The 27,297-nt window shown below is 44.3% G+C and overlaps 1 protein-coding gene across 4 annotated transcripts in view; it reads left to right on the plus strand.

Moving 5' to 3' along the window:
• DCC (DCC netrin 1 receptor) overlaps positions 1 to 27,297 on the plus strand; it is a 948,093-nt gene that overhangs the window by 914,888 nt on the left and 5,908 nt on the right. For all 4 annotated transcript variants that reach the window (XM_082241768.1, XM_082241769.1, XM_082241770.1 and 1 more), the window contains 2 exons: positions 3,174 to 3,329; positions 18,312 to 18,524. In XM_082241768.1, coding sequence (XP_082097894.1) covers positions 3,174 to 3,329; positions 18,312 to 18,524 — 369 coding nt within the window. The remainder of the gene's footprint in view (positions 1 to 3,173; positions 3,330 to 18,311; positions 18,525 to 27,297) is intronic.

A 27,297-nucleotide genomic window follows, 5' to 3' on the forward strand; every position in this document is an offset into this window, starting at 1 on the left:
ATGAAAAAAGGCAATGCCCTGCACATTACATTTTTTAAAAGTATTAAATTCTGGTTGCTATAAGATGAAAATAAGGGGCCTGCTCTATCAAGCCAAAATTCTTTGGATAATCCTCTAAGGTAAAGGTAAAGGGACCCCTGGCCATTAGGTCCAGTCGTGACCGACTCTGGGGTTGCGGCTCTCATCTCGCTTTATTGGCCGAGGGAGCCGGCGTACAGCTTCCGGGTCATGTGGCCAGCATGACTAAGCCGCTTCTGGCGAACCAGAGCAGTGCACAGAAACGCCGTTTACCTTCCCGCCGAAGCGGTACCTATTTATCTACCTGCACTTTGATGTGCTTTCAAACTACTAGGTTGGCAGGAGCAGAGACCGAGCAATGGGAGCCCACCCTGTCACGGGGATTTGAACCGCCGACCTTCTGATCTGCAAGTCCTAGGCTCTGTGGTTTAACCCATAGCACCACCTGCATCCCATATAATCCTCTAAGGCAACCCTAAAGAAAGTGCAATGTAGTAATCTAATCTTGGTATTATCAAGGTATTGATAGCTGTGGCCAGACCTAACTTGTCTAGGATAGAGCGAAGTTGGCAGAACAGTCAAAGTTGGTTGAGGATGCTTCAAGCCACAAATAACATCTGAACATCTATCTACAATGTTGGCTCTAAAAGGGCCCCGCCCAATCCCCAAAAAGTTGTGGACTTAATCTTTTAGGCTCTAACAAATTGGCAGATAACACTGTGGACTGCAAAAAGGTAGGACGAACTGGTTCCCCATTTTCATAAAAAGCTAGTGCATCAAAGATGTTCCTACCTTGGTGTGTTATTTGAACACATGCAGTGATTTATTGTTATTGTTTGCATTGTATTCAAGCTGGTGCATTCAAAAAACATGACTCTCTACCATGACCTACAGTCCAAAGTAGTACAGTTCAGAATTATGCCATATCAGTGTGCCAGCTGCATCTGAAAAAATGGGTTGGTGTTAGTCTGAGTCAAGTAGTAGAAGATAGCATTGTCTTTTTGTTAGAACAGCTTTTGCCACTTCTTCCTGATTTGAATTTGGAAAATGCTAGCAACACCCCCCTCTCTCTCACACACACACAACTTCTATATCATGTATAATAAGCCATTGTTGTAAAATGTTCTTTCAGAAAACAACAATCTGTAGGTGTAATCTGTTTATCTGTGCTATAATTGCTTTGTAAAAGCCATGCCTTTTATAATTGCACAAAATGAAATTGAATCTTCACTCACTTGTGCCAGCATAAATCAGTTGGGCTACCATTGAGCTTGTTGCAATAGAGGATTCTGCCATGACATGGATGCAAACTTATTTATCCATTTGTCAGGTGGAAGGCTGGGAAGAAGGAGGGGGCAGAAGAGAGACAGCTGCCACTTTTTTCTAATGACGGTCTTGTTCTCGTTCTCTCTCTCTCTCTCCCCACCCCACCCCCTGGCCACCCGTCCTCAACTCACAAATAGTGTTTAATCTTCTTGTTTAATCCTCAACAGCATTTATGTTCCACCGTTTCAAAGGCCACAAATGTGAAAATTCTTTATCTGCTTTGCTTTTGTGCCACTGCCTTTCAAAAAGAGGTTACCTATCGGATAGCTATGGGTAATTTCTGTTTGAATCCAGCAGCAGGGAGAAACTTCAAGTCTTCGTTTTCCTTTGAAAGCACAGGTGGCAAAGAGGACAGAGAAAGCCAAACAGCCAGTAATTTATTCACAGGCTAGTGGTTGGTAGCTGCCCTGCGGTTTTCTACTCCCAGTACAAAAAGTGCACATTCACTGTTGCAAAGGAGCATCTCAAACATATTTATGGGGTTGTGGGGAAAGCAATGAAGTGATCGCACAATTAAATCCATGGAGATTATAAATAATATGCTTCACATTCACAATACTTACTTTACTATAACAGCAATCTAATCAGAACAAAATAAGATCAGGTCATGATAGAAATTGAATGCCGGATAAAAAATTCTTGCCCATGAATTGCAGTAGCAAGCTAACATCCTATCAATGTCAGGCAGCTATGAACCTGGGGCCAGAATGTTAACCATGCCAGCTCCAGCTCTTCTTACCCAACAGTTTTACCATTGGGTAAGGCCTTCTCGTTGCAGTGTTTATTTTGCCCTTACTATGTTGCTGTTATATTTTACTTAGATGCTTTTGTATCTTTTGTAAATTGAATTTTATTAAAAGTTTGGAGGTGCCTAGGGAAGGACTCATTTGAGAAATGTGGTAACTGTCCAGAAAGACAAAGGAACACGTTGATAACTCTTACAATCTCTGCAGTTTTCTGAGCCTATTCTGCTTGCCATCAGAGATGTATTATTGCATACTTTAATGATATTTTTGTTTTTATTATTACAGTCACCTGGGAAAAAAAGCATTTAGAGAAACAAATTACCAGTTTGAATTGGCGCTGATCATTGTGACTGTAAAATTTAGCTATAGTAATGATTGCAGTAGATATATGATTCTGACCTTGAGATCCTCGAGTGATGTATTCTAAATAAACTCCCTTTACCCTCATGCTTATTCAAGGAACAAAATGATCAAGATGGATTCCACTCTCCCCAGCCCTTCTTTCCCATCTGCTCTCTATGGTGTGCATTAAATATGTTATTCTCTAATTCTCCAGACCACTATAGGAAAAAAAGAAATGAACTATGATAAATTCTTTTTCTTCTTTAAAACAAAATTAATTTCACATTTTAATTCTACCTTCCTGCAGCTCGCATGGATTTGACAGCAGTGGGCATCTTCCAATTACTCACTGCCATTAAATCATGCCTCGCTCTTAATTTGGAGGCTGTGCTGAACTTTAAATAAGCGCTAATTGATCAGTTTTTATTATGAATAGCATCAACTTGATTTGTAATTTAATTCATCATGTGCCTTCTTTCCTTTGAGCAGCTGATTTTGACATGATTGAGCAGTTTTGCTTTTATTTTCTCCTGGCCAGCAGTGAGGCTCCAATATTACAATGGAGTCTCTGCCAAACATCATGTCTCCCACCTCTCAGAAAGAGTCTCCCTCGCCCAAACAGCCATGATAATAATCATCACCCCATTCCTTTGAATTAATTCTGGGCCCAAACATCCCCTCGTGAGTCTTCTATGGGAATCCACAGCACTAAGACTATTCTGTCCCTTTTTTTATTTCCAGCTGTGGTGAGTGCCATCCCAGTGCCAACGCTAGAAAGTGCTCAGTACCCAGGAATCCTCCCATCCCCCACATGTGGATACCCACATCCTCAGTTCACGCTCCGACCTGTGCCATTCCCAACGCTCTCGGTTGACCGGACATTTGGAACAGGAAGAAGTAAGTAAAGTGTTTTCTCTTTTCCCCCTCAGCTTCAGGACACTGAAATACATAAGACACAAAATGGATGCTACAAGTGTTATCCCACCAGTAACAATGCATTTTTAAAGCGAAATGACCTCTAGAGCCAGATGAATTGGGTTGACAGGTGGAAATAATGGAATACTCCAATTCATTGTTTCATGAAAGCACATCTAAAAGCTTAGGTAAAGGTAAAGGGACCCCTGACCATTAGTTCCAGTCATGGCCGACTCTGGGGTTGCGGCGCTCATCTCGCTTTACTGGCCGAGGGAGCCGGCATACAGCTTCCAAGTCATGCGGCCAGCATGACTAAGCCATTTCTGGTGAACCAGAGCAGCGCACGGAAACGCCGTTTACCTTCCTGCTGGAGCAGTACCTATTTATCTACTTGTACTTTGACGTGCTTTCGAACTGCTAGGTTGGCAGGAGCAGGGACTGAGCAACGGGAGCTCACCCTGTCGCAGGGATTCGAACCGCCGACCTTCTGATCGGCAAGCCCTAGGCTCTGTGGTTTAACACACAGCGCCACCCATGTCCCAAGTGCCACCTGCCTCCCATCTAAAAGCTTATTTCCCCCCATTTATGCTTGGACCTAGAGGTCCCGTTGGTGTGTTCGCACCACAACAACCTCATTGCTGACTCGCCCCCTACCCTCCTGGTACACCAAAGCAATGGTGCTGATGGGAAGTTAGGGAAGCAATGTCACCTTGACAGCACCACTGCTGCTGACCCCTATAAATGCCATGTTTTCTTTCTGTCCTGACCTGCATTTGTCACCTGCTTATTTCCCTTTGCCTTGCTCCCCTTCTGCCTTTTTCCTTACCTTGCTTGCACAGGAGTTTAGTCTGACACCTCACCCATTCTCCTGCTGGCTCAAACAATGGGGGCACGGCAGCAAAAGCTGATGGGGAGAGAGTTTTCTCAAAGCACCGAGGGTTCTCCTATTATCCTGTCTCTAGCAAAGCTTCTGCCTGCTGGGATAGGAACCGTGCAACTGAAGTATCCTTATTCATCCCTGATTGATCGTGATCTTTACCTTGTTTTGCCTTCACAACTACCCAAGGAAGGCCACCCACCCCCTCCCATTTAGCAGACCAGGAACTAAAGCTGAAAGAGAGAGTGAGTGCTCTCAAGATTGCATTCTTTTTCCCATTGTTGCCGCTGGTATGCCTAGTATCCACACTCCTCTGGCTGTCAAAGCAAGAGGCATTCATAGGCAACCAGATGAAAACATTACCACCAGCCAAGTGGTTGCTTTTCTTTGCAGTATCCTCATGCCTGGTTAGCTCTACAGTAGTACCTCAGGTTAAGAACTTAATTTGTTCTTCTTTTTTTATAAGATATTTATTAAAGTTTCACAAATTATATAGACAAACACAGTAATACAAACAAACACTAACCAAAAAACAAGTATAATTTCAAACCCTTATTTTCATATAACTTACTTCTCTGACCTCCTCATACCTCCCCTTTCTGCATTCCAATTTCAAATTTTAATTCAGCAAATCCTCACCCTTAATTTTCTCTAATTTTAACTTTTCTTTTCTTTTAACTTAATCCTTACAGCTGTAATCAACTTAATTTCTAAAGCCACATCATTCTAACATTCATTAATTTTGCAATGTTTCTTAAGATAATTCTTGAATTTCTTCCAATCTTCTTCCGCCGTCTCTTTTCCCTGATTTCGGATTCTGCCAGTCCCATATAGTCTATCACCTTGATCTGCCATTCTTCCAAGAACATAATTCGTTCTGGAGGTCCGTTCTTAACCTGAAACTGTTCTTAACCTGAGGTACCACTTTAGCTAATGGGGCCTCCCGCTGCCACCGCACCACCGCCACGCAATTTCTGTTATCATCCTGAGGTAAAGTTCTTAACCCGAGGTACTATTTCTGGGTTAGTGGAGTCTGTAGCCTGAAGTGTATGTAACCTGAAGCGTCTGTAACCTGAGGTACCACTGTACTTTTCGGAAGGGCCCACACAGAATTTGAATGCGACATCTGAACTTTTCACAGCCATCTCTTGCCGATAGCAGCAAAATGGGAAACTTCAGCTATCTCACCGAAAGGGTTGTTCTGCAAATAAAGGATATAGTAACTTTAATCGAGGGATAGCAAATGTTAGGGCAAAAATCTGGGTGCGGGGTTACTCTGCCACCCAGCTCATCGGACTAAGTCCGTGGGTCCCTGCGGAAGAAAATGAGCTCAGCCGGACGCAGGAGCAAACTGCAGAAGATCCAAGTTTATTGCGCAACAGGTTCAAGGCGAGATTGAACAGCGAGAAAGGGGTGACATGAACTTTTAAAGTTCCCTCCGTGTCCCAGAGTACAGTGCATGAAACGTCATGAATACATTATGGGAAGGTTGGGTTTCACCAGTTACATCATGAATATAATTTACACGTCATGAATACATTATGAAAAGGTGGAGTTACATTAATTAACATTTCGGATGAGGGAGGGGGAACATGCGGAGTGAGAAATATACATAGATACACATGTATTGAGTACCGGTGGTGGCAAGACAATGGGTCAGAGATATGCATCGTCTGCCACCTGATATTGCCTAGAGGAAAGCTTGACAAAACGATCTGGGTGGATTAAGAAGTTCCTGCGTACGTGACCTGCCACTTTGGGGATTATGGAAGTGGGGACAGCATCATGGAGTCCAAGGGGAACTGAGTTGAATGGCACCGAGAACGAGCAGATCAGAACCACGGCTGATTTTATATCAATTTTTGAAGATTTCAGTGATTTCTAAGCCACTCTGTACTATAGAGCAAAAGCAGAAACAGAGTGGATACATTGTAACAGGATTTTGACAGTATTACTTGAGAGATTATGGAGGACAGGGGAGGGGTGATGGAGTCCTAGAGAAATTGAGCAAATATATTGTAGTGAAGAAGACATTGCCCCCCCCCCGTTCCGTATCAGCAAACTTAATGCCTTCCAGGTGTTAGTTGACTACAACTCCCATGACCATTTGCTGTGCTGGCAGGGGCTGGTTGCAAATGTAGGTGTCAGGACTGGTTCAGCTGCAGTTCAGCACAGAAACTCAGAGATGAGCAGTAAGGCTGATTTTTCATTCAGAAAGGCAAAGCCCAACAGAGAACACCATGGGCAGAACTAGCTTGATGAAGCAGTTGCCAGAACTGAGGATCTTCTTCCTCTGACATGTCTTCTGCATCCCACCACCATTTGCCTTCCCACTCTGATGCTGCCTTGGGAAGTTCTTCAGCTGTAGCTTCCTGCCATTCCTCCTTGTCTAGCCAGTCCCTGACAGTTGGTTACCTCAACACCATACATCTCAATCACTCTTACACAGCCATGGCTTCCTCCAGCAAATCCTGGGACTAGTAGTTTCTTAAGGGTGTTGGGAATTGTAGCTTTTTGAGGGGACTGATGGTCTCATAACAGTACTGAGCTGAATGTTCCCGTGGTTTTACCCAGTGTAGGACAACTTCATGGGTTCATAAATGAGATAGAGTAAGAAGTCGGATATGTGCACCAGGAGTATTTAACTTGAGCCATGAGATCCATGCTCAAATGTAGACAAGTACAAACTGTGCACTGCAGTAACTCATTTCAGAGTCACAGTCCCTACATTATTACATGACTGCACATACTATTGATTGGAGAGAGGCACCCTTCAAATTCATCATATGCAATGGCACTATGGACGGTGCAGCCATTCATCCTGCCAAATGGGCCGTGATTGAATCCCTCTTTTCTGTTCTTGAAACCCATTTCTAATGAACTAGAAAGAAGCCAATGCTAAAAAAAACCAGCCTTAGCAAAAAAAAAGAAGAAAAGGCCAATATTCACCCTCAGCCATTTGCTGAAAGAGAAACTGAAGAAAATGAAGGGGAAAGGCAGACTTCAGTCATGCCTGCCTCCATTGGATGATAAACCTGTCTGCCATTTTGTCTGCTGTCAAAGCGGGTGGTAGCAATTGACCAGAATAATGAGTTTGCACTGGCTTCTTTCTTCTTTTTCCTTCTGCCAGAAAATAAAGGTGCATATCTTGTCAGAGTGATCTCAACCCATGGTGCTGTTTCAGAGTGTGTGTGTGTGTGTGTGTGTGTGTGTGTGTGTGTGTGTGTGTGATGGAAACATTTAAGCTGCATATTCTAGGCTACCGACCCTGGATTTTATTCTGGACTACAACTCCTATCTTCCTTGACCATTGACCTTTCTGATGGGAGCCCAACAACTTCTGGAGGGCCACAGGTCCCCCCATTAATGCTCCAACCTCAAACAATAATAACTTTATTGCACCCTGTGTATGATAGCATTGAATTAGAGTACTGAAGCTGGTCAAGGCCCATGAAAAACTGGTTCAGGCATGATAACCACCTTGTCCAGATCAGGGTCCATGAAATCAGTGGTATGACCTTGATGCTAAGGCATCCACCACAGCAAGCATGTGGTGGACTAAAGGTAAAGATAAAGGGACCCCTGACCATTAGGTCCAGTCGTGACCGACTCTGGGGTTGTGGTGCTTATCTCGCTTTATTGGCCAAGGGAGCCGGCGTACAGCTTCTGGGTCATGTGGCCAGCATGACTAAGCTGCTTCTGGCGAACCAGAGTAGCACACGGAAACGCCGTTTACCTTCCCGCCAAAGCAGTACCTATTTATCTACTAGCACTTTGACATGCTTTTGAACTGCTAGGTTGGCAGGAGATGTGGTGGACTACATGGTCTCAAAAGGAAGTGCCTCCAATGGGCCACTAGTGAATGTGTCCTTGCTACATGCAATCAGAAACACATAACGAGCTGTGATTTTGGATAGAAATGTGCAGAAGGGGAGCAGGGTTCTCAGCTCTCTCTCGCCCAACCCGCAGAACTTCATGCAGAGCAGAGTACAGTGGTATCTCAGGTTACAAACACTTCGGGTTACAGACTCAGAAGTAGTACCTCGGGTTGAGAACCTTGCCCTCAGGATTAGAAGGGAAATCGCATGCCAGTGGCATGGTGGCAGCAGGAGGCCCCATTAGCTAAAGTGGTACCTCGGGTTAAGAACAGTTTCAGGTTAAGTACGGACCTCCGGAACGAATTAAGTTCATAACCAGAGGTACCACTGTACCTCAATGGAGGGCGGGGAGTGTTTTGAACAGCCAGGGGGAGCCAGGCACCACCTTATCAGATTGGATCAGACCCACCCACTCACACTGACAAAACCCATGTTTGCTATCTCAGCGTTCCTGCAAAGATAGTTAGTCTCACACATGAGCACACTACACTTAATCTTTAAAGGCTTGCCTGGCAGGTGGGGTGTGAGAACTTGTTGGGACGTCTTTGTTGCTCTTGTCCAATTCTGAAATTTTTGCCCCACTCCTGAACTCCTGAAACCTGATTTCTGAGCCCTGTGTTTGGTGCTGAGCATGTACCATTACTTACCTGACTGAAGATCTGTCACTCTTTTATGAGTAAAAGCCACTGCTTGAGTATTGTGGGATGGAAGCCAGGGCACATGTAGGCTGTATCCCAGAGCCTTACAATCCACTCTTCTTATGTTAGGTCTTTTATGTAATTCGTGGTTTGTGTTTTTTTGTAGTTTGCACAGAAGGTTGTTTGTGCCGCTGCCAAAAGCTTTATTATCGTTTCTCTATCTTCGGATAGAGCAACGTCCTTTATATAGCTGAGCAATGTGACTAATGGATCTAATGGCAGTTTATATCTCATTACTGTATTAATTTAATTTCATCTGCTTGTCCACGGCCGTGTCTTTTAACCACTTTGTAATATTGTAGCCATGCAGAGAGAGTTTGTGGAATGAAGAGCAAAGAGTATTTAAGGCAAAAGGCAAATTTTTAACAACTTCAAGCCAGTTTGGCTTACAGGCTTTTGTGATAATAACAGTATTTATATAGTGTCTGCTTCTGTGTGTGTGTTTTAGTGCTTAATGCACATACATTAACTCAGTAATAACTCTGTTGTAAGGGGGAAATTGGTATTATTATCCCATATGGCAGGGTGGGGGGAGTTTGAGTCTAAGAATCAGCAGCTTGCCTAGGGCCATATTCAACAGAAATCTAGGCATGTCTACTCAAAAGTAAACCCTATTGGATCAAATGAGACTTAATCCCCAGTAAGTGTGGAAAGGGTTGCTGCCTTAATGAACATGTGGCTGAAGTGAGATTTCTGCAAGAGACCCTTCTGGCTCACACCTCACAAGCTTAACCCAATTCATCCAGATCAGCTTCCAAAGATGTCTTGGCAAGGATGGTGCCAGGCCAAATTACATCCCTGGCAAGCTCCCTTCAGCACTGCTCCCTTTATTTGTTCGACTTCTGAACACCCTTTTCTTGCAATTGTGCAACTTTGCGTTTCACAATTGCACTGTACAGTTTGCGTGTGTGGTTTATCCCTTGTCATATAAGATGAGAATTCTACACACATGGATCCAATCACAGTGACTGCCTTTTGAATGGGCACCAGTGTTGTAAGTTTCTGCTTTTTTCATTTGTTTTGTTTGTTTTAATTAATGCAAGGTTGCCTACACACATCAGTGCTTGCAGCTTCCAAGATGAACTATTTGCACTATACATTTCAAATGCTGAATGGATAGTTGACTAGGCACCTTTAACGAGTGCCCCATCCCCAGCCATGACCAAGGCCCTCCCACCTAGCCCTGCCCGGCGGTTTCCTGTCAGCTGTCCCTAAATTGGACCCTGTTTCCTAGCATATCTAGTTACCCTTTCTACTTCCTTGTTTGCATTCCATATTCTGCACCTCTCTCAAATTCTCAGATTCACCAGCATTTTCCTAGATGAACCAATTTGTAAAGATTTGCAAGTCAGGCCCGCTTCCCCTAAATCCTGATAGACCAAGCCCACTGCTAGGGTGGGTGGAGGAGTCTTACTTCATCAAGCCTTCATATGGCAAATCCAGATGTCTCTCTGCATGTGTGTCAGCGCATGACACTTGGGTTTCCTTCCAATGTCAACTTTCATTTTGAATTTTTAGCTCCTGTGGCTTTAGAAAGGCTTTCAAGAATGACAGTGCATGTTGAACGGTCCATCAGGCTGGTTGCCAACCTGTGTAATGAAGCCCTTGGTATCAGCCCAAGGAGCATTAAATATCACCAAAGGATAGCAGCTCCCAAAAGGGGTGGAGGGAGTCAATGGAGCTTAGTAAGACATCTCTGTTCATTCTTGCCTATGCACAACCATCCGCCACCTTCTGTTATGAATCTAGTTCCCACGGAGCTGTCTGGTTTTACCATGATGTAACTTTTAACAGCCTGCATGGCATGTTGGTTGGAATCCTGGACTAGGGTCACACCCACACCACATGTTTAAACCACAAGGATACCAGTCATGGCTTCTCCCAGAGAACCCTAGGAACTGCAGTTTATTAAAGGTGGCAAGAGTTGTTAGGAGACCTCCTATTCCCCTCACAGAGCTACAGTTCTCAGTCATCAATCCCTCTTTCCAGGGAATACTGGGAACTGTGACTCTGTGAGGGAAACAGGGGCTCTCCTAACAACTCTCAGCACCTATAATGCAGAGCGACTAGGTGCATATGGGTGAAGACATCCAAAGCTTGAATAATATGACATTTGGGAAACGTTTCAGCAAATGGGGAGAAACCAGAACCAGAAGGGATGCAAAGAATGGGTAGGTTCAATAGCTGCAGTCTTGGTGGAGCTCCAGTTAGGTATTTCATGGCAACCCTAGATGGGGAGGCAGCTGGACAAAATATATAGTTGAGGTAGGTATTTGAAGATGGTTATCATATCTCCTCTCAGTCTTCTCGTTATCAGACTAAACATACCCAACTCCTTCAACAGTTCCTCATAAGGCCTGGTTTCCAGACCCTTGATCATCATGGTCAGATAAGCTGCGGGGTTGTACGCCTTCTTTGTCCCAAGATCCATGGGCTCTCTGGACTTTTTCTAGATTTACACAGAACCTAAAAAAATACGCATTTGTTTTTGTTTGCTTAGATCTATCTGAGCTGGAACTATTGTTTGAGACCCTGACAAACAAAAAAAAGAAGACTTAAATTGAAAATGCACTGTGTGTGTGTGTGTGTGTGTGTGTGTGTGTGTGCGTGCGTGTGCACGCAGAACCCTTTTTTACATCCCAAGCTAATCTTTATTGCATTTCAGCCTTACAAGCTAAGCAAATTTGTATTTTGAACGAGATAATTATGAGCTCTGGCAACATCAATACCAATTGTTTATTGCTGAAGGACTGCAGTGACCAAGAGAAGCAGCAGAAGGAAATGAGCACAAACTCGCTTGTTCTCTAGTCATTAGGAGAAACTGGGGGAACTTAACTATACACAGGAAAGCTTTTTGCAAATGGCACTGACCTCTGCTTTCCCTTGTAGCTTTCAGCTAGTCTCCAGTGTCTGCAGTTCATTATGACAAAATTCTCCCTGGTATTTCCCAGGAATTGGATAATCTGATTCTGGGAAAGCATAATAATGATGCAGTTCAGTCCAGCATTTCCTACTTAGTTAGTATCTCATTTGGTGCCTATAGAGAAATATATGCACACCCCAAGGCATTCTTCATTATAATGTGCCTGGAGAGTTCACCTGGCTATGGTCTTTTTCAGTTTTCTGCTGCTGGCCCTTCTGGGCCGCATCAGCTTTTGCAAGCAATGGCACTAGAGTGCAATGGTCTGCTCTCATCATGTAGATAAGCAGAGAGGCTGTTACCTCCAACAAAAAACACTGAAATCCTTGGGTCTTGGGGGCTCTTGATGAATGTTGCATGACTGGCTGCTAAGCCCTAGGTGTTCCCACCGGCATAGATATTAAGAGGCTTTTGTACCTGCAGTGGATTAAACCACTGTGTTTTAGATTAAGACATGCCTTTCATTTGCAGGGCTTTGTGCAGCCCAGGCCCCTGAGATCAGAGCATGCAAGCACAGAATGAGGGATCTGGTTTGGAATTCAACATCCTGACAATCACATCTTTCTGTAAAGAAGCACTAACACACACAGGTTTGGCCTCCAACAGTATAATAATAATCTTTTGCCATTTATGGCCAAACTAGACCTGAGGTGGGAAATTCATGATCGGACATCCCAATGTCTTTTTCTTTCATTAAAAATAGCCAAGATGGAGGTCCAATTTGGGCTGAGAATATGGTACTGAGGACAAAGGTTGTTATCCCTTTCTTCCACTCCATTCTCAAAGCTGAAATTGCTTTCTTCAAGTTGCTGTTGTCTACAGTGGGGCGTAAGGTAAAGGGACCCCTGACCATTAGGTCCAGTCGTGACCAACTCTGGGGTTGCGGCGCTCATCTCGCTTTGTTAGCCGAGGGAGCCAGCGTACAGCTTCCGGGTCATGTGGCCAGCATGACTAAGCTGCTTCTGGCGAACCAGAACAGTGCATGGAAACGCCGTTTACTTTCCCACCAGAGCGGTACCTATTTATCTACTTGCACTTTGACATGCTTTCGAACTGCTAGGTTGCCAGGAACAGGGACTGAGCAACGGGAGCTCACCCCATCGCGGGGATTTGAACCGCTGACCTTCTGATCGGCAAGTCCTAGGCTCTGTGGTTTAACCCACAGCACCACCCACGTCCCTACGCCCTACAGTGCACCTGACCTCCATCTCTATAGCCAGTAACAACTGGGGGAGTGGAGAATTCAGTTGGAGAAATAGGACATAGGGAAGTGGTTAACAAAGCCTTCTGTGGTGTCACGGCCCTGATCCAAATGGAAACTTCCTCACATCTAGAGATTTCTGGAGGAATCATGTTCCATTTATTAGAGGTGATACTGGGATGGTGGAGAAGACCCAGTTCAAACCAAGAGAAGTGCGAGATTCACAAAGGCCTTTGCTATTCCAGGGATGTTTTATTTATGGGAACTACAACTGCCAATCCCCATTGCCAAGATGTATATGAAACATGTGACTTCTCTAGTATGGATCGGTTTCTCTCTGCCATCCTTCCTCATATGTGAAAGGTTCAGCCTCCCATGATGCAGAAATGTTCAAGATACGTAAAGCCTCCATGAAGTCTACTTCTCCTCTGCCAAAATTGGGGTCTTCTCTCTAGCACAGGCATGTCCAAACTTGGCCCTCCAGCTGTTTTGGGACTACAATTCCCATCATCCCTGACCACTGGTCCTGTTAGCTAGGGATGGTGGGAGTTGTAGTCCCAAAACAGCTGGAGGGCCACGTTTGACCATGCCTGCTCTAGCAGATGCCTCTAGTATTACATATATCAGGGGTTGGGGAACTTACGGCATTCCAGATGTTGTTGAACTCCAGCTCCCATCAGCCCCAGCCAGTATGGACCATGATCGGGGATGCTGAGAGTTGGAGTCCAACAACATCTGGAGAGCTGAAGTTCTCCATCCCTGATGCACATGGAGGGAGATGTTGGGAGTAGCCAGACTGATGAAAGTGCAGGTTTCACAGAGAGGTCAAATACCTGACACACAACTGGAGATATATTTCCAGGTGCATGTCAAGATCTAGAGGCATGGACCACCTTCTCAAACCCCATTGTTTTAGTGTTTCCTTCATTCATTCCGATTTTATCTTAAATGTTTTATGAAATGGGCCAAAAGCAGTTAGCCCATTTCTGACTTATTTTGTTAATACTCTGACATTTTTATGACATTCTGTTTTGTGTCTTTGTGTTGCCTGTAATAAAAGGTGTGGCATTTATTAATAGCCCTCGTAGTGGGTGTTTTTTTACCAATTTGATGTGATTACTCATTATCAGGCCCTCAACTTCCCACCGTGCTGGTACTTCAGGTGCAGGCCCTCTGCGTTTAACTTTATGCTCTTTGGGAAAATGAAACACTCGTTGATGCGAATCAACGCATGGGAGCAATAATTTAACATCCTTGCCAGACTTGTAACCAAGCAACAAATGGACATGAAAATTGAGTTGAACTCTCGTTCCTCTCCAGGTGGCCCTCTGAAGTTATGGCTGCCTCATGTTGGCAGAGCAGTTTGGGCCACATTCATTAGGATGCCCTGAGCTGTAATAATCAGCCTGTAATTACTAGCCTGCGTACAAAGTGGCTAGGGAAGAGGGAGGGAAATTATGTTGTGTACAGCAACCTTTTCCTGTTGGATTGTCTTTCGCTTTCACTCCTATATCCAACTTTTACATAATGGCTTCATTCCAGGGGTGTCTGTTGCATGCCTTTGAGAGATAGAATCATAGAATTGTAGAGTTGGAAGGGACCCCGAGGGTCATCAAGTCCAACTCCCTGCAATGCAGGAATCTCAACTAAAGCATCCATGACAGATGGCCATCCAACTTCTGCTTTAAAAATCTCCAAGGAAGGCGAGATCACTGCCTTCTGAGGGGGTCCATTCCACTGCCGAACAGCTCTTACTGTCAGAAAGCTCTTTCCGATGTCCAATCAGAATCTCCTTCCTTCTAACTTGAAGCCATTGGGTTGAATCTTACCCTCCAGAGCAGGAGAAAACAAGCATGCTCCTCCTTCCATGTGACAGTCCTTTAGATATTTGAAGATGACTATCATATCTCCTCAAAGTCTTCTCTTTCCTACGCTAAACATACCTAACTCCCTCAAAGTTTTTGATTTGAGTTTCTACTGAAATGAGGCTGCATTTTAATGTTGTATTTTAATCAATTGTTTTTATACCTGGTGTTAGCCGCCCTGAGCCTGGTCTTGTCTGGGAAGGGTGGGGTATAAATAAATAAAAATTATTATTATTATTAACAACTGTTCCTCATAAGGCTTGGTTTCCATTTTTTCAAATAATTTTTATTAACAGGCCAATCAAATCACATTAATTCCAAATTACACAGCCCAATTTTTAAATTTTTGTTGGGGGTACCCATGCTTCGAGCTCAGAAAGGGATCCAAACATCTCTCTTGCTGCTGCTTTAATGTACACAGTTCTATTCAATCTTATCTTTGTTATTTTCCTCATCTTCTTGTTGTTATCATATATTCCTCTTTGTGATCTCTGGTAGTCTCCACAAGCGGGTTGAAAACAAACGTTGTTATATCCTGTGTGGATTTTACACTCCTCCAAGAGCCATATAAAAATAGACAGACGCCATTTCCGCACCTCCATACAAAACATTCTCACAGTCTGTCCGTTGATTTTCACAGGCCTGCCAGTCTCTCCTCAATTTTCTCAAGGGGCCCTGCCAGGTCAAACTCACAGTCCGATATAATAACAAACCATGGTCCTCCTCCCCCTCGATCATCTTGTGGCCAGGCCTGCTGTAACAAATCTCTTTTTATAACTGCGTCACAAAGAGCTTCCATTCCTTTCCCGATGTTCCCACAAGCCATGTCTTTGATTAGTAATTTATTTCCACACAGTTCTTAAACATCCTGCTTGCAATCAGTAATTGCAATGGTTCTTTCTTGGGGGGAGGGTCATTGGGTACTCACATAAGATAAAAAAAGAAAAGTCCCCCCCCCCTTTTCAGTCCCGCTCCGTCATACCAATCCTTTGATGAATCTTCTTCTTGATTTATTGTTGAATCCAACCCGTCGCTCCACTTCACAGAGATCACTTTAATTAGCAGTCTTATCTCCCGATCTCCACTCGAAATATGTGCATTTGCTTCTCTCTAATTGTTTATTTTGCACTCCTGCAACTAGTATGCACAATTAGTGTCCAGGATAGAGGGGTGAGTTGGGTTCATATCTCTGTTTTGGTATCCATGCTACTATTGAGGGCTGAAAGCGCACAGGCTGTTTTTCTTTTCTTTTCTTTTCTTTTCTTTTCTTTTCTTATTCCTCATCTATAAGCAATACTCCAGACAATGGGAGAGCCCAATTTAAATGCGAAGGTTTGAAGTGGCATATTCAAATCAGAGAAAAATTGACTCTCAATACAGGATAATAAAGCATAAAGCAACAGCTCTGGCAATATTGCAGCTGTCTCAAGGAAGGATATGGCATTTGGTTTAAATAGAAATTAATTAAGCAAGCCCTTTGTCTACAGTCTTTGTCAGAAGGTGTAGATATCATAATGCCATAGGCTTCTACACAAAGGATCCTGTATGCAGCAATTTGTGTCACTGTCTTCCTTACTCGGCTGCTTTACTTAAGTCTTTTGTTGATTTTTTCAAATCCTGAAATCACAGTAGAAAAGTTAAGAAGTACAGTCCCCAGGTGTGTGTGTCCCCCTCCCCTGAAAACTCATGCATAGACAGCCAATTATTGGGCTCTGCCCAAATTCAGCAGTGCACTGTAACAGAAGTAAGTAGATAGATACAGGTTGGTGCTAGCAATGGGAATACAGTCATACCTCGGGTTACAGACACTTCAGGTTGCGTTTTTTCAGGTTACAGACCCACCGGGATGGATTACTTCCGGGTTTCGGGGGTCACGCATGCGCAGAAGCGGTAAGTCGTGCTTTGCGCATGCACAGAAGTGCCAAATCGCATCCGTGCGTGCACAGACACGCCACTGTGGGTTCCGAACGCTGCAGGTTGCGAACATGCATCCCGCACAGATCACGTTCGCAACCCGAGCATCCACTGTATTGCTCAATTCAGAAACAGATCACCAACTGTATTTTTAGAAAACTTTCAGACCTGCTCCCCCAAAGCTCACAACTTAATGTTAGATGCACTATATTTGATTTGCTGAAAATGTCAACTCTTCCTCCTTCCCAAAGGCTCAAGAGCTTCACTGGGCTTAACTACTTTCCTCTACTTGAGCATTAATTGGTGTCTGGCACTAAATTAGAATCAAGTGCATAAGATTTACCTGTGCATGTACAGAATCTCATTTTCTGTGTTTGTACTTATAAGCTGTTGATTTGTATTGTACCTGAACAATATGAGCTAGGCAAATAGATATTCTTAAAGAGGTAGCCACAATATGAAATGACTTCATTAGTTGGCTCCGTTCTCAGAAGCTTTCATTAAGTTCTATGATCCTGCTTATTTATTAACAATTGGGGTGGGGCATTATCTCCCTTTCTTATAATACTAGGATTTATGGACATTCCATGAAGCTGATTGTTGGAAGATTTAAGACCGACAAAATGAAGTACTTCTCACAGTGCATCATTAAACTATGGAGTCTGATCCCACTAGATGTGGTGATGGCCACCAAACTAGACAGCTTTAAAAAAATATATGCTTAAACAAATTCATGGCGGATAAAGCTACCAGTGGTTACTAGCCATAATGGCTATGTTCCACATCTATTGTCTCAGGAAGTATTTCTCTGAATGTCAGTTGCTTGCAATTGCTGATGGGGGGGCACACTTGCACTCAAGTCCAGAGGCATCTTGTTGGCCACTGTGAGAACAGGATTCTGGGCCAGATGGGACTTTGATTTGAAGATCCAGCAGGGATCTTCTTATGTTCTTCTCAACTCCAGAGACCCTCCTTGAGTTCCTACAAGTATGGTCAATTAGGGTTGGCAGGCACAAGGGACAGGATCTTCTTTGTGGTGGCCCCATGTTTAGGAAACTCCATTCCTATGGAACCATGAAAGGCCCCTTACATGTACTTTAAAGTCTCATTTGTTCCAGGCTGAAATCTGTTGATGTGGTGGTGGGACCTGCCTTTCACCAAAAGCCAGATAATAGGTTTCGCCTCCACCCCAGTCATATTTCCAAATACAGCCTTTCTCTTGCTTGTGGTTAAGGTACCGGATGCCACTCACTTTATGGGATTCAAGTCTTCCTATTACGTGCTAAGGCAGCTAAGGACTGTTTCTGCAATATTGAGGAACACCTTCTCCAATCTCTACTGGTATGGCTCAAGCAGGGAGTGCAAGGTGTATCTGCGAGCTCAGAGATCTATCCGTCTGCTACACATCCCCCACCCATGATGATGCCAAGGCTTTCGCTCCTAAGAAAGAGTGCCCGGCTCCCTATAAATATAGGAACAGGCACAGACCCAGTAGAGAGTTGTGGTGGTGGTGCTGGATTAACAATATTTATACTTATTATTTATAAATGACCTTATGGTTCAGGTTGGTGTTCTAGTTGATTACATCTTCTTCCATCTTCCCTCTTGCAGCAGTGACTGAAGGACCAGCCCCGCAGCAGACATCCATGTTACCGCAGACGCAGCCTGAACACTCCAGCAGCGAAGATGCCCCGAGCAGGACAATTCCCACAGCATGTGTCCGGCCTACACATCCACTGCGCAGCTTCGCCAACCCCTTGCTACCTCCGCCAATGAGTGCAATAGAACCGAAAGTCCCTTATACACCCCTTTTATCTCAAACAGGTAAGTGATCTCTGGGGGAAAATAGAGTGCCCACGACAGAACGAAGGCCCTTCGCCCCATGGTAGAACCTTTGATTTCCTTGCAGAAGGTCCTAGATTCAAACTCCAGGTAGGACCAAAGTTGGTGATGGGCACTCTGGGCCACTGAGGCCTCTAGTGACCTGGACCTATACCTGCAGTTGAAATATGCATGTCTTATTTCACCCTGTGGTTGTGCAGTACAGAGATGGAGCTAAGTGTGGAGGCTTACTGCAGAAAACAAAAATATGTCTCTGATTTACACGCTATAGGTTTTAGCTTGTAAATATTACATCACACACAGTATCGTATCTTCTTTCTAATGAGTGGCATTGGCAAGCTGGCCGAATTCCAACTGCCTGGACTAACATGTGGATCAGAATGCAGTTATCGTTCAGAAGGGCACACTTGTCCAGATTTTGCAATGCAATTCTTCATTCAGTATTAGGACGAAAACACATGCAGGAAAATGTGCATTTAAAAGGAAATATTTACAGAAACGCCCATTTTGCCTTGATACATTAATATAATAATAATATGGACATATGATTGAAAACATGCAACTTTAACATGGATAAGAAATACGTTGACTTAGACATTAGGATACAGTGAAGGGAAAAGTATTTGATCCCCTGCTAAATTTGCCCATTTGCCCTCTGACAAAGAAATGACCAGTCCATAATTTTAATGGTAGGATAATTGTAGCTGAGAGAGACAGAGTAACAACAGGAAAAAACCCCAGAAACCCAAAAGACAAAAGTCAGAGACTGATGTGCATTATAATGAGTGAAATAAGTATTTGATCCCTTTGCAAAAAGATGACTTAGTACTTGGTGGCAATTACAGAGGCCAGGCGTTTCTTGTAGGTGGCCACCGGGTTTGCACACATTTCAGGAGGTATTTTGTCCCACTCCTCTTTGCAGATCCTCTTCAAGTCAGTAAGATTTCTAGGCTGATTTCGAGGCAAATTTAGCAGGGGATCAAATACTTCCCCCCCCCTCACTGTAGATGCCCTAAATTCCAATGCTCATGGCAGCTTTTGATAGTTCTGTCTGCCAAGACCATGTTTGCTGTAGTCTGTTTGTCTTGACACTGGCTAATAGATCTGTGGAGTGATCAATTGTTAGCCAAACCAAACAGCAGGACTCAAAATGGCAAGCTACAAGTGGATCTTGTGAAATTGTGAGGTGAATATCTCAAAGAAATGAAAGGTGCCATCACACAATGTTTTCTTGCAGTTTATGTACTGCACAATGGAGATCGTTTGAAGTGTCCAGAATCAGATTACTCCCAGCTGCTCAGTCTTCCAGGTTTTCTTAATCCCTGACAGATAAGAATTACACAACAGTTGAAACCCATACCATGTTTCCCCCCCCCACTTCAAACACCTGCTGCCCATCAATAAATAATCCACTTCTGACAACTGACAGAAGGTCTGAAAATCCTGCACATCAAGGGGACCGCCAATGTTGTATTTTCCCTAACTAATGCCGGCAATAAATCTTGGAATCCAGTGGATGAGATGTATTCAGCCCTGCTCACCCTACTTCTTTGGGATATTTATTTATTTATATACAGTGGTACCTTGGGTTAAGTACTTAATTCATTCCGGAGGTCCATACTTAACCTGAAACTGTTCTTAACCTGAAGCACCACTTTAACTAATGGGGCCTCCTGCTGCCGCCGTAGCCTGATTTCTGTTCTTATCCTGAAGCAAAGTTCTTAACCTGAAGCACTATTTCTGGCTTAGTGGAGTGTGTAACCTGAAGCGTATGGTGGACCTCATAAAGCAGCTTAAATAAGATTATTACAACAATAAACATCATTTTAAAAAATAATGTTGCCATAAAAGCAAAAGACAATTGTTTGTTTAAAACAAGAATGGGTGTAGTGGTGTGGTGTAGTGGTTAAGAGCGGTAGTCACGTAATCTGGGTAACCGGGTTCGCGTCTCCGCTCCTCCACCTGCAGCTGCTGGGTGACCTTGGGCCAGTCACACTTCTGCGAAGTCTCTCAGCCTCACTCACCTCACAGAGTGTTTGTTGTGGGGGAGGAAGGGAAAGGAGATTGTTAGCCGCTTTGAGACTCCTGAAGGGGAGTGAAAGGCGGGATATCAAATCCAAACTCTTCTTCTTCTTCTTCACTCTCCTGGTGTTGTTGTACAACAACTCTCATCATCCCTTACCACTGAGTATGCCGACTGGTGCTGATGGGAGTGCAGAAACAAATGTAGATTGCCTTCGTACAGTAGGCTAGTTTCCGTACACACTCATGCAACCTCCTCGATCCTCCATCGCAACAAGCAAGAGGCATTATGGGAGTTTAATGACACATTCCAGAGATCATTTACCTGGAGAGAGCCAGAGACTGAACCTGGTAGACCTTACGCATACAAACCATAGCATTAATCAAGACAATCGCATCAAATATTAGCTCCGTAGTCGTACTGCCAAGTGGCGCATATAGCTCTGATTTATGGCAGCACAGGTGTTTGGCACCTGGATATTTTGTAGATGCCAAAATATGCATAAACAACATTGTAAAAGGACGACCATTTTGAGGCATCGAGGCTATGGAAGGAGCAGAAAATGTCACATCTGTTAAGGTCTCTCTTGTTTGTGCACCGATATGAAATGCTGCCGAACTATTAAAGCAAGCTTCAGCTAATATGCTCAAGGAGGCCTTCCGGTAATAATAAGCTAGCCAGTATTTGCACCTGGCAGACATATATCGTCAAACTAATGAGCTAATGAAATGTTTAATAACCCTATGGAGGAAATAAAATTTTCCTACAGTCAATTCCTGCTGTGGTTCTGCACAGCAGCAGCTGATCAGCATCACCCTCTCTTTGCTTTCCAACCTGTGAAGGGCTCCTCCCCCCCTTTTATTTTTCTTTCACGTTTCTAGATTTTGCTGGCACTTTGAGTTGCCCTACTGGATTGGCATGCGTTAGGACCCAAGTGCCATTTGTTTGATTAGTTTTATAATTAGCCTAATTCAGTTTACTTACAGTTCTACCCTCCCGTGTGCCGGGCTTTGTTTCGCTGCATTTTGTTTTGCTGTCGTTCTGTTGAATCGGTTTTTGCATTCAAAGAAAAGAAGCCTTCTTGGACATTTTAATCGATTGCAGGGAGTAAGCACAGCTAGCTGCAAAGACCCAGGAACGGGGCTAGCCCATCACAGCATGCTGAGTGAGCCACTTGGATGGTGGAAAACAAACTCCCCCCTCCAAGTGACCGTGCAGTTGGGCCAAAGTTTTGCAAGGCTCTGGTGGCATCTCATGAGACTTTTTGGTCACATCTTGTGAGGAAAGTGAGACTGTAACGCAAGCATGAGGAACCTTTTCCAGCCAGAGGGCCATGTTGCCTCCTGGGAAATCTTCTGAGGGCCACATGCCTGGTGGGGCCAGGGGGAAAAAACAATGAAACCAGGACAGGGGCTGTGTAAGAGCCAGGGGCTACCAATCAAGGCCACCCCAATCATGAGGCAGGTTGAGGCAGCTGCCTGAAGTGGCAGTATGCATGGTATCTCTGTTCTGTCTCCATGGCCAGAGGCAATAATACTTCTGAAAAGCAGCTGCTGGGAACCACTGGAGGGGTGGGTGCTCTTTTGCTTGGGGCTTCCTTTGGGTTTCCCATGGGCATCTGGCTGGCCACTGTGAAAATAACGTTGATGGATCTGGCTGATCCAGCAGCCTCTGGTGGAGGGAGCAATTTGGTGTCTCCCTGGACTCCTTGCTCTCTTGCCTTAGTGTTAGCCTCACATGGGTGGCAGCATTCCTGCTGCACATGCAAGGCTTCTGCAGGCCAATCCCTTTTCACTCCTTCCATAGAGCGTGATGTATTTAGGTTGAGGTGGCTGGGAGACCACCAGCCCCTCTGCTGGCTTGCTGCAAGGCCTAAGAGCGCTGCTTGAACTTAGGTAAAAATGCAGAGCAATTCCAATGCTTTGCTCTAAGGAAGAACCCCAACAGACAGACAGACAGACAGACAGACACACACACACACACACCCTTTGGGCGCTTTCTCAGAACAAGGCAAAGTGAGGGGTCAAAGAGAGCTAGCTGCCGATGCAATGGCAACAAAAGTAAGAGCAAGTTTGGTAGGTAGGAAGGAAGGAAGGAAGGAAGGAAGGAAGGAAGGAAGGAAGGAAAGAAGAAGAAGAGTTTGGATTTGATATCCCGCTTTATCACTACCTGAAGGAGCCTCAAAGCGGCTAACATTCTCCTTTCCCTTCCTCCCCCACCATAAACACTCTGTAAGGTGAGTGGGGCTGAGAGACTTCAGAGAAGTGTGACTGGCCCAAGGTCACCCAGCAGCTGCATGTGGAGGAGCAGAGACACGAACCTGGTTCACCAGATTACGAGACTACCGCTCTTAACCACTACACCACAAGGAAAGGAAGAGTGATCAGTGATCAGTGGCAGCAGAGGGAGGATGAGCAGAAGGTAGCAGAGAATGAAATTCAGGAAGGGTTGGGGTAGAGGTACAGATTCAGCACAGACCTCTAAGCTGGTCCTACTACCAGTTGCTTATTCCATTCTTACAACCTTGATTAGGAGGTTATCCCAACATTTGCTTCTTCTTTATTTATCCCTCTGTGTGGGATTTTTTTACTTTGAATTTTGAGCTTTAATTGCTACCTGTTGCTAGTCCCAAACCAAAGACAGAGGAGGGGAAACTTAATTGCCATTTTGGTTTCTCATTAGCAATGCCCAAACGGAGCCATCTGCCTTTGTGCAGAGAAGCAGCTCTTTAAGGCCCAGTGACATCAATTAATGAGTTACATGTGAATAACATGATTTCACTGCCCCCCCTTCCTTACCACCTCCCTGCCGCAGCAGGCTCACAGGTGCAAATATTCCATGTGCCAGGCATATATTAACAAACTTTATTCTGCTATATAGTTTGTGTGCCAGGCCTAATGGATTTTGAATGACTGGCTTGTTCCAGGAGAGAGAGCAGAAGTCCTGTAATTTATTTGGCAATAATTTTAATTAGCATTGCTGTGCAAATGTGAAGAACAAACTGAAATGAAAGAAATTAGCATAAGCTTTGAAAGACTCGTGTCAGCTGTGCCACCTATGCTGTTTATTTATTTACTTTTAAGTCATGAATACACACGCAGTTACTGGCTGCTCAGCACACAGGTGCTGTCTCTATAAAGTCCCATCCTGCAACTGGTGCCACACATTCCATAGTTTACCTGCAAGATCACCTTACCCAGTGCATGCGCTCTCGACTACTTCAATCACTTACACTCTGGAACTCCCTGCCTATTGATGTGAGGCAGGTGCCTTCACTATCCTCTTTTTGGCACCTACTAAAAACATTTTAGGGATGCGGGTGGCACTGTGGGTTAAACCACAGAGCCTAGGACTTGCTGATCAGAAGGTTGGTGGTTCGAATCCTCACGACAGTGTGAGCTCCCATTGCTCAGTCCCTGCTCCTGCCAACCTAGCAGTTCAAAAGCACGTCAAAGTGCAAGTAGATAAATAGGTACCGCTCCGGCGGGAAGGTAAACAGTGTTTCCGTGCGCTGCTCTGGTTTGCCAGAAGTGGCTTAGTCATGCTGGCCACATGACCCGGAACCGGTATGCCGGCTCCCTCGGCCAATAAAGCGAGATGAGCACCGCAATCCCAGAGTCGGTCACGACTGGACCTAATGGTCAGGGGTCCCTTTACCTTTACCTTTAAAAACATTTTAGTTTAGACATGCCTACCCAGATGTGTAGAATGTGGATGTACCCTTTAATCTGTTTTTGGTTTATTGTTGATTTTATGTTTTGAAAGATTTTAAAAGCTGGGGGTTTTTTCTTTCCTTGTTTCTTTGTTTGTTTTTGGCAAAGTAACAATCATAAATAAATAAGAATAAAAATGTGCACCCCATCACCGAGACCATTCCATTGTAACTATCCAACCTCTTGCGATGGTTTGACCCCTTTCCACTTTTAAGGACTTAAAAATAATAATCTCAAACTGATGTGGAAGGTATGAAGCACTGAACATAAGACTGAATAAAATGAGAAACTGAAAGAACCTGAAATTGGCAGATTTTCCTTTCCCTACTCTCACACCATATAGAGGAGCAACTGAGAGTATCAAAATGCCTTCAAGCAGTTGTTCCTAAAAACATTTTCTTCCCTTTACTCTTTCCCCTCTTGGATCATATTATTTAAAACACACACCCGTTATCTTCTGTGGATGGCTATATCGTCTGTTCTTTCTTTGAGATTCTGGGAAGTTCAGCAAAACTAGTTATTGAGGAACTCATTTATTACAGTGAAGATAGGGTGCTGATTGTTATCTTTTGAAGAATTTATTTAACTTTCTTTCTTAGCTTTCCCTTTTTCATTTCAGCTAAACTTGGATTATCAAAGAGATTCAGGCATGCAGAAAATTTCTGGCTCTCTTTTTGTCTAATGCTTCCTAGTAGAAAGATATTTATAAGTGGCAAAGTTCAACGTGACACTCTAATTTGGGAGAGCTTTGCTTTGAATATTCTTCAGCATTTAGCAATGCAAGCCTCGCTCACCCTGTGCTTTAACATTTGATTAAAATTAATGTTTGGGAAAAGGGGGAAAAAACATCAGTTCTAAAGAAAAGAAAATCAAAATGCATTTTTAAACATTCTCTCTGTAGCCTGTTGTTGGTGTTGAATTACACTTCTTAAGTATAGCCAAATATATATCTTTAAAACCAGACGTTCAGAAATATTTCCACTGCAAACTAGAGCAGAATACGAATGGCCCACCCCATTTTATCACCCTATTTTGGGGAGGTGACCATTTTTTTTGGGGGGGGAGCTGTGCTGAATTGTTAAAGGAGAAGCGGTAGTTGTGTCCAATTGGCCTGGAAGGGTGGAAAGCAGGGAGACCACAGTCAATAATGGGCAGAGTTAAGTAATTTTAGTTTTGCCCCCCATCTTCCTCTCTACTGAGTCTTACAAAGGCAACACTTGAAACTAAGGAGGAAGCTGACAGCCAGGGCTATCCCCTGGTCATGTTGTAAGTAAGCAGGCAGGCAGGCAATGGTGGGAAGGGGGCAGCCCAAGGGCAGACTGAGGTTCGTAGGGCAGTGTCCCATTGGCGAACTAATACCAGTGTACTGGAAGAAGCAAAGATCACCAGTGTTGAAGCAATGATTCTTTAATATCAACTTCATTGCACTGGTCATGTTGTGTGGAGGCCTGATTATCATCTTCCAAAGCAACTACAGTGGTACCTCAGGTTACATATGCTTCAGGTTACATACGCTTCAGGTTACAGACTCTGCTAACCCAGAAATACTGCTTCAGGTTAAGAACTTTGCTTTAGGATGAGAACAGAAATCATGCTCTGGTGGCGCGGCAGCAGCAGGAGGCCCCATTAGTGGTGCTTCAGGTTAAGAACAGTTTCAGGTTAAGAACGGACCTCCGGAACGAATTAAGTACTTAACCCGAGGTACCACTGTACTCTATTCCGAACTTAAAAGTGGAATGTGTAATGCTGGTGGTCAAGAAAAGAGGTTTAAAGACTGTCTCAAGGCAAATCTTTAAAAACGTAGTATAAACACCGACACTTGCCTGTGAGCACTCCAGTTGGAGAACAGCCTTTACCAAAGGTGTCATGGGCTTTGAGGACACTCAAACTCAGGACTCAAGGAAGAAATGTGCTAAGAGGAAGGCATGCTTGGCAAATCCACACTGTGATCAACTCCCACCCGGAAACCAATGTCCCCACTGTGGAAAGATCAAGAATTGGCCTCCACAGTCACATACGGACTCATTGTTAAAATCATGTTTATGGAAGACAATCTTACTAGGCTACGAGTGATCGTGAAAGAGGAAAGCCCTGATGAACCACCATCTCTTTTAAGGGAGTACTTGCAAAATACTCATTATTTAGCTCTAGGTGTTCTACAAATCCAGATATACAAGAGAGGGACAGGGAGCAAGGTTGAGGATGGCAGTTCTGCCCAACACCACTGTGCCTGTCACCCTCCATGAGCTGAAGATCAAATATCGAAAAGAGGAAGCCTGCCATGGTCATGGAGACTCTCCACATGATGCAGACTCATGGAATTCGGGGTTCTACATTGCATGGGGTGCCTAAAGGTAATGGTAAAGGGACCCCTGACCATTAGGTCCAGTCATGAACGACTCTGGGGTTGCGGCACTCATCTTGCTTTATTGGCCAAGGGAGCCGGCATGTAGCTTCTGGGTCATGTGGCCAGCATGACTAAGCCGCTTCTGACAAACCACAGCAGCGCACGGAAACGCCATTTACCTTCCCGCTGGATCGGTACCTATTTATCTACTTGCACTTTGACGTGCTTTCGAACTGCTAGGTTGGCAGGAGCTGGGACCAAGCAACGGGAGCTCACCCCACCACGGGGATTCGAACTGCCGACCTTCTGATCGGCAAGTCCTAGGCTCTGTGGTTTAACCCACAGCACCACCCACGTCCCTGGGTGCCTACATATGGGGTGCCTACATAAGCAGAAACACACACACGGCCTACCTTGAAAAGTCACCCTCTAACGTGTGGGGTAGCAGGTGTGAAGCTAGTACTCTCCTCCCTGATCACACATATTAATGGTTTCTCAAGACTGGATAGCCTCTGCTCTCTTTTTCCACACATGGACACACTACCAAAACACAATGGAGTAGAGAAAAGTCTTCAGGACATCAGCATTATTTTTCTCTCGAAAGGTCCAAGCAATGGCACTGCTTCTTGCGTTGAGACAAAGTTACTTGTCTGTAGTGACACCCGCCTTCTG

The sequence above is a fragment of the Podarcis vaucheri genome (genome assembly GCF_965113315.1).
Source record: "Podarcis vaucheri genome assembly, chromosome: 11".
Taxonomy (NCBI): domain Eukaryota; kingdom Metazoa; phylum Chordata; class Lepidosauria; order Squamata; family Lacertidae; genus Podarcis; species Podarcis vaucheri.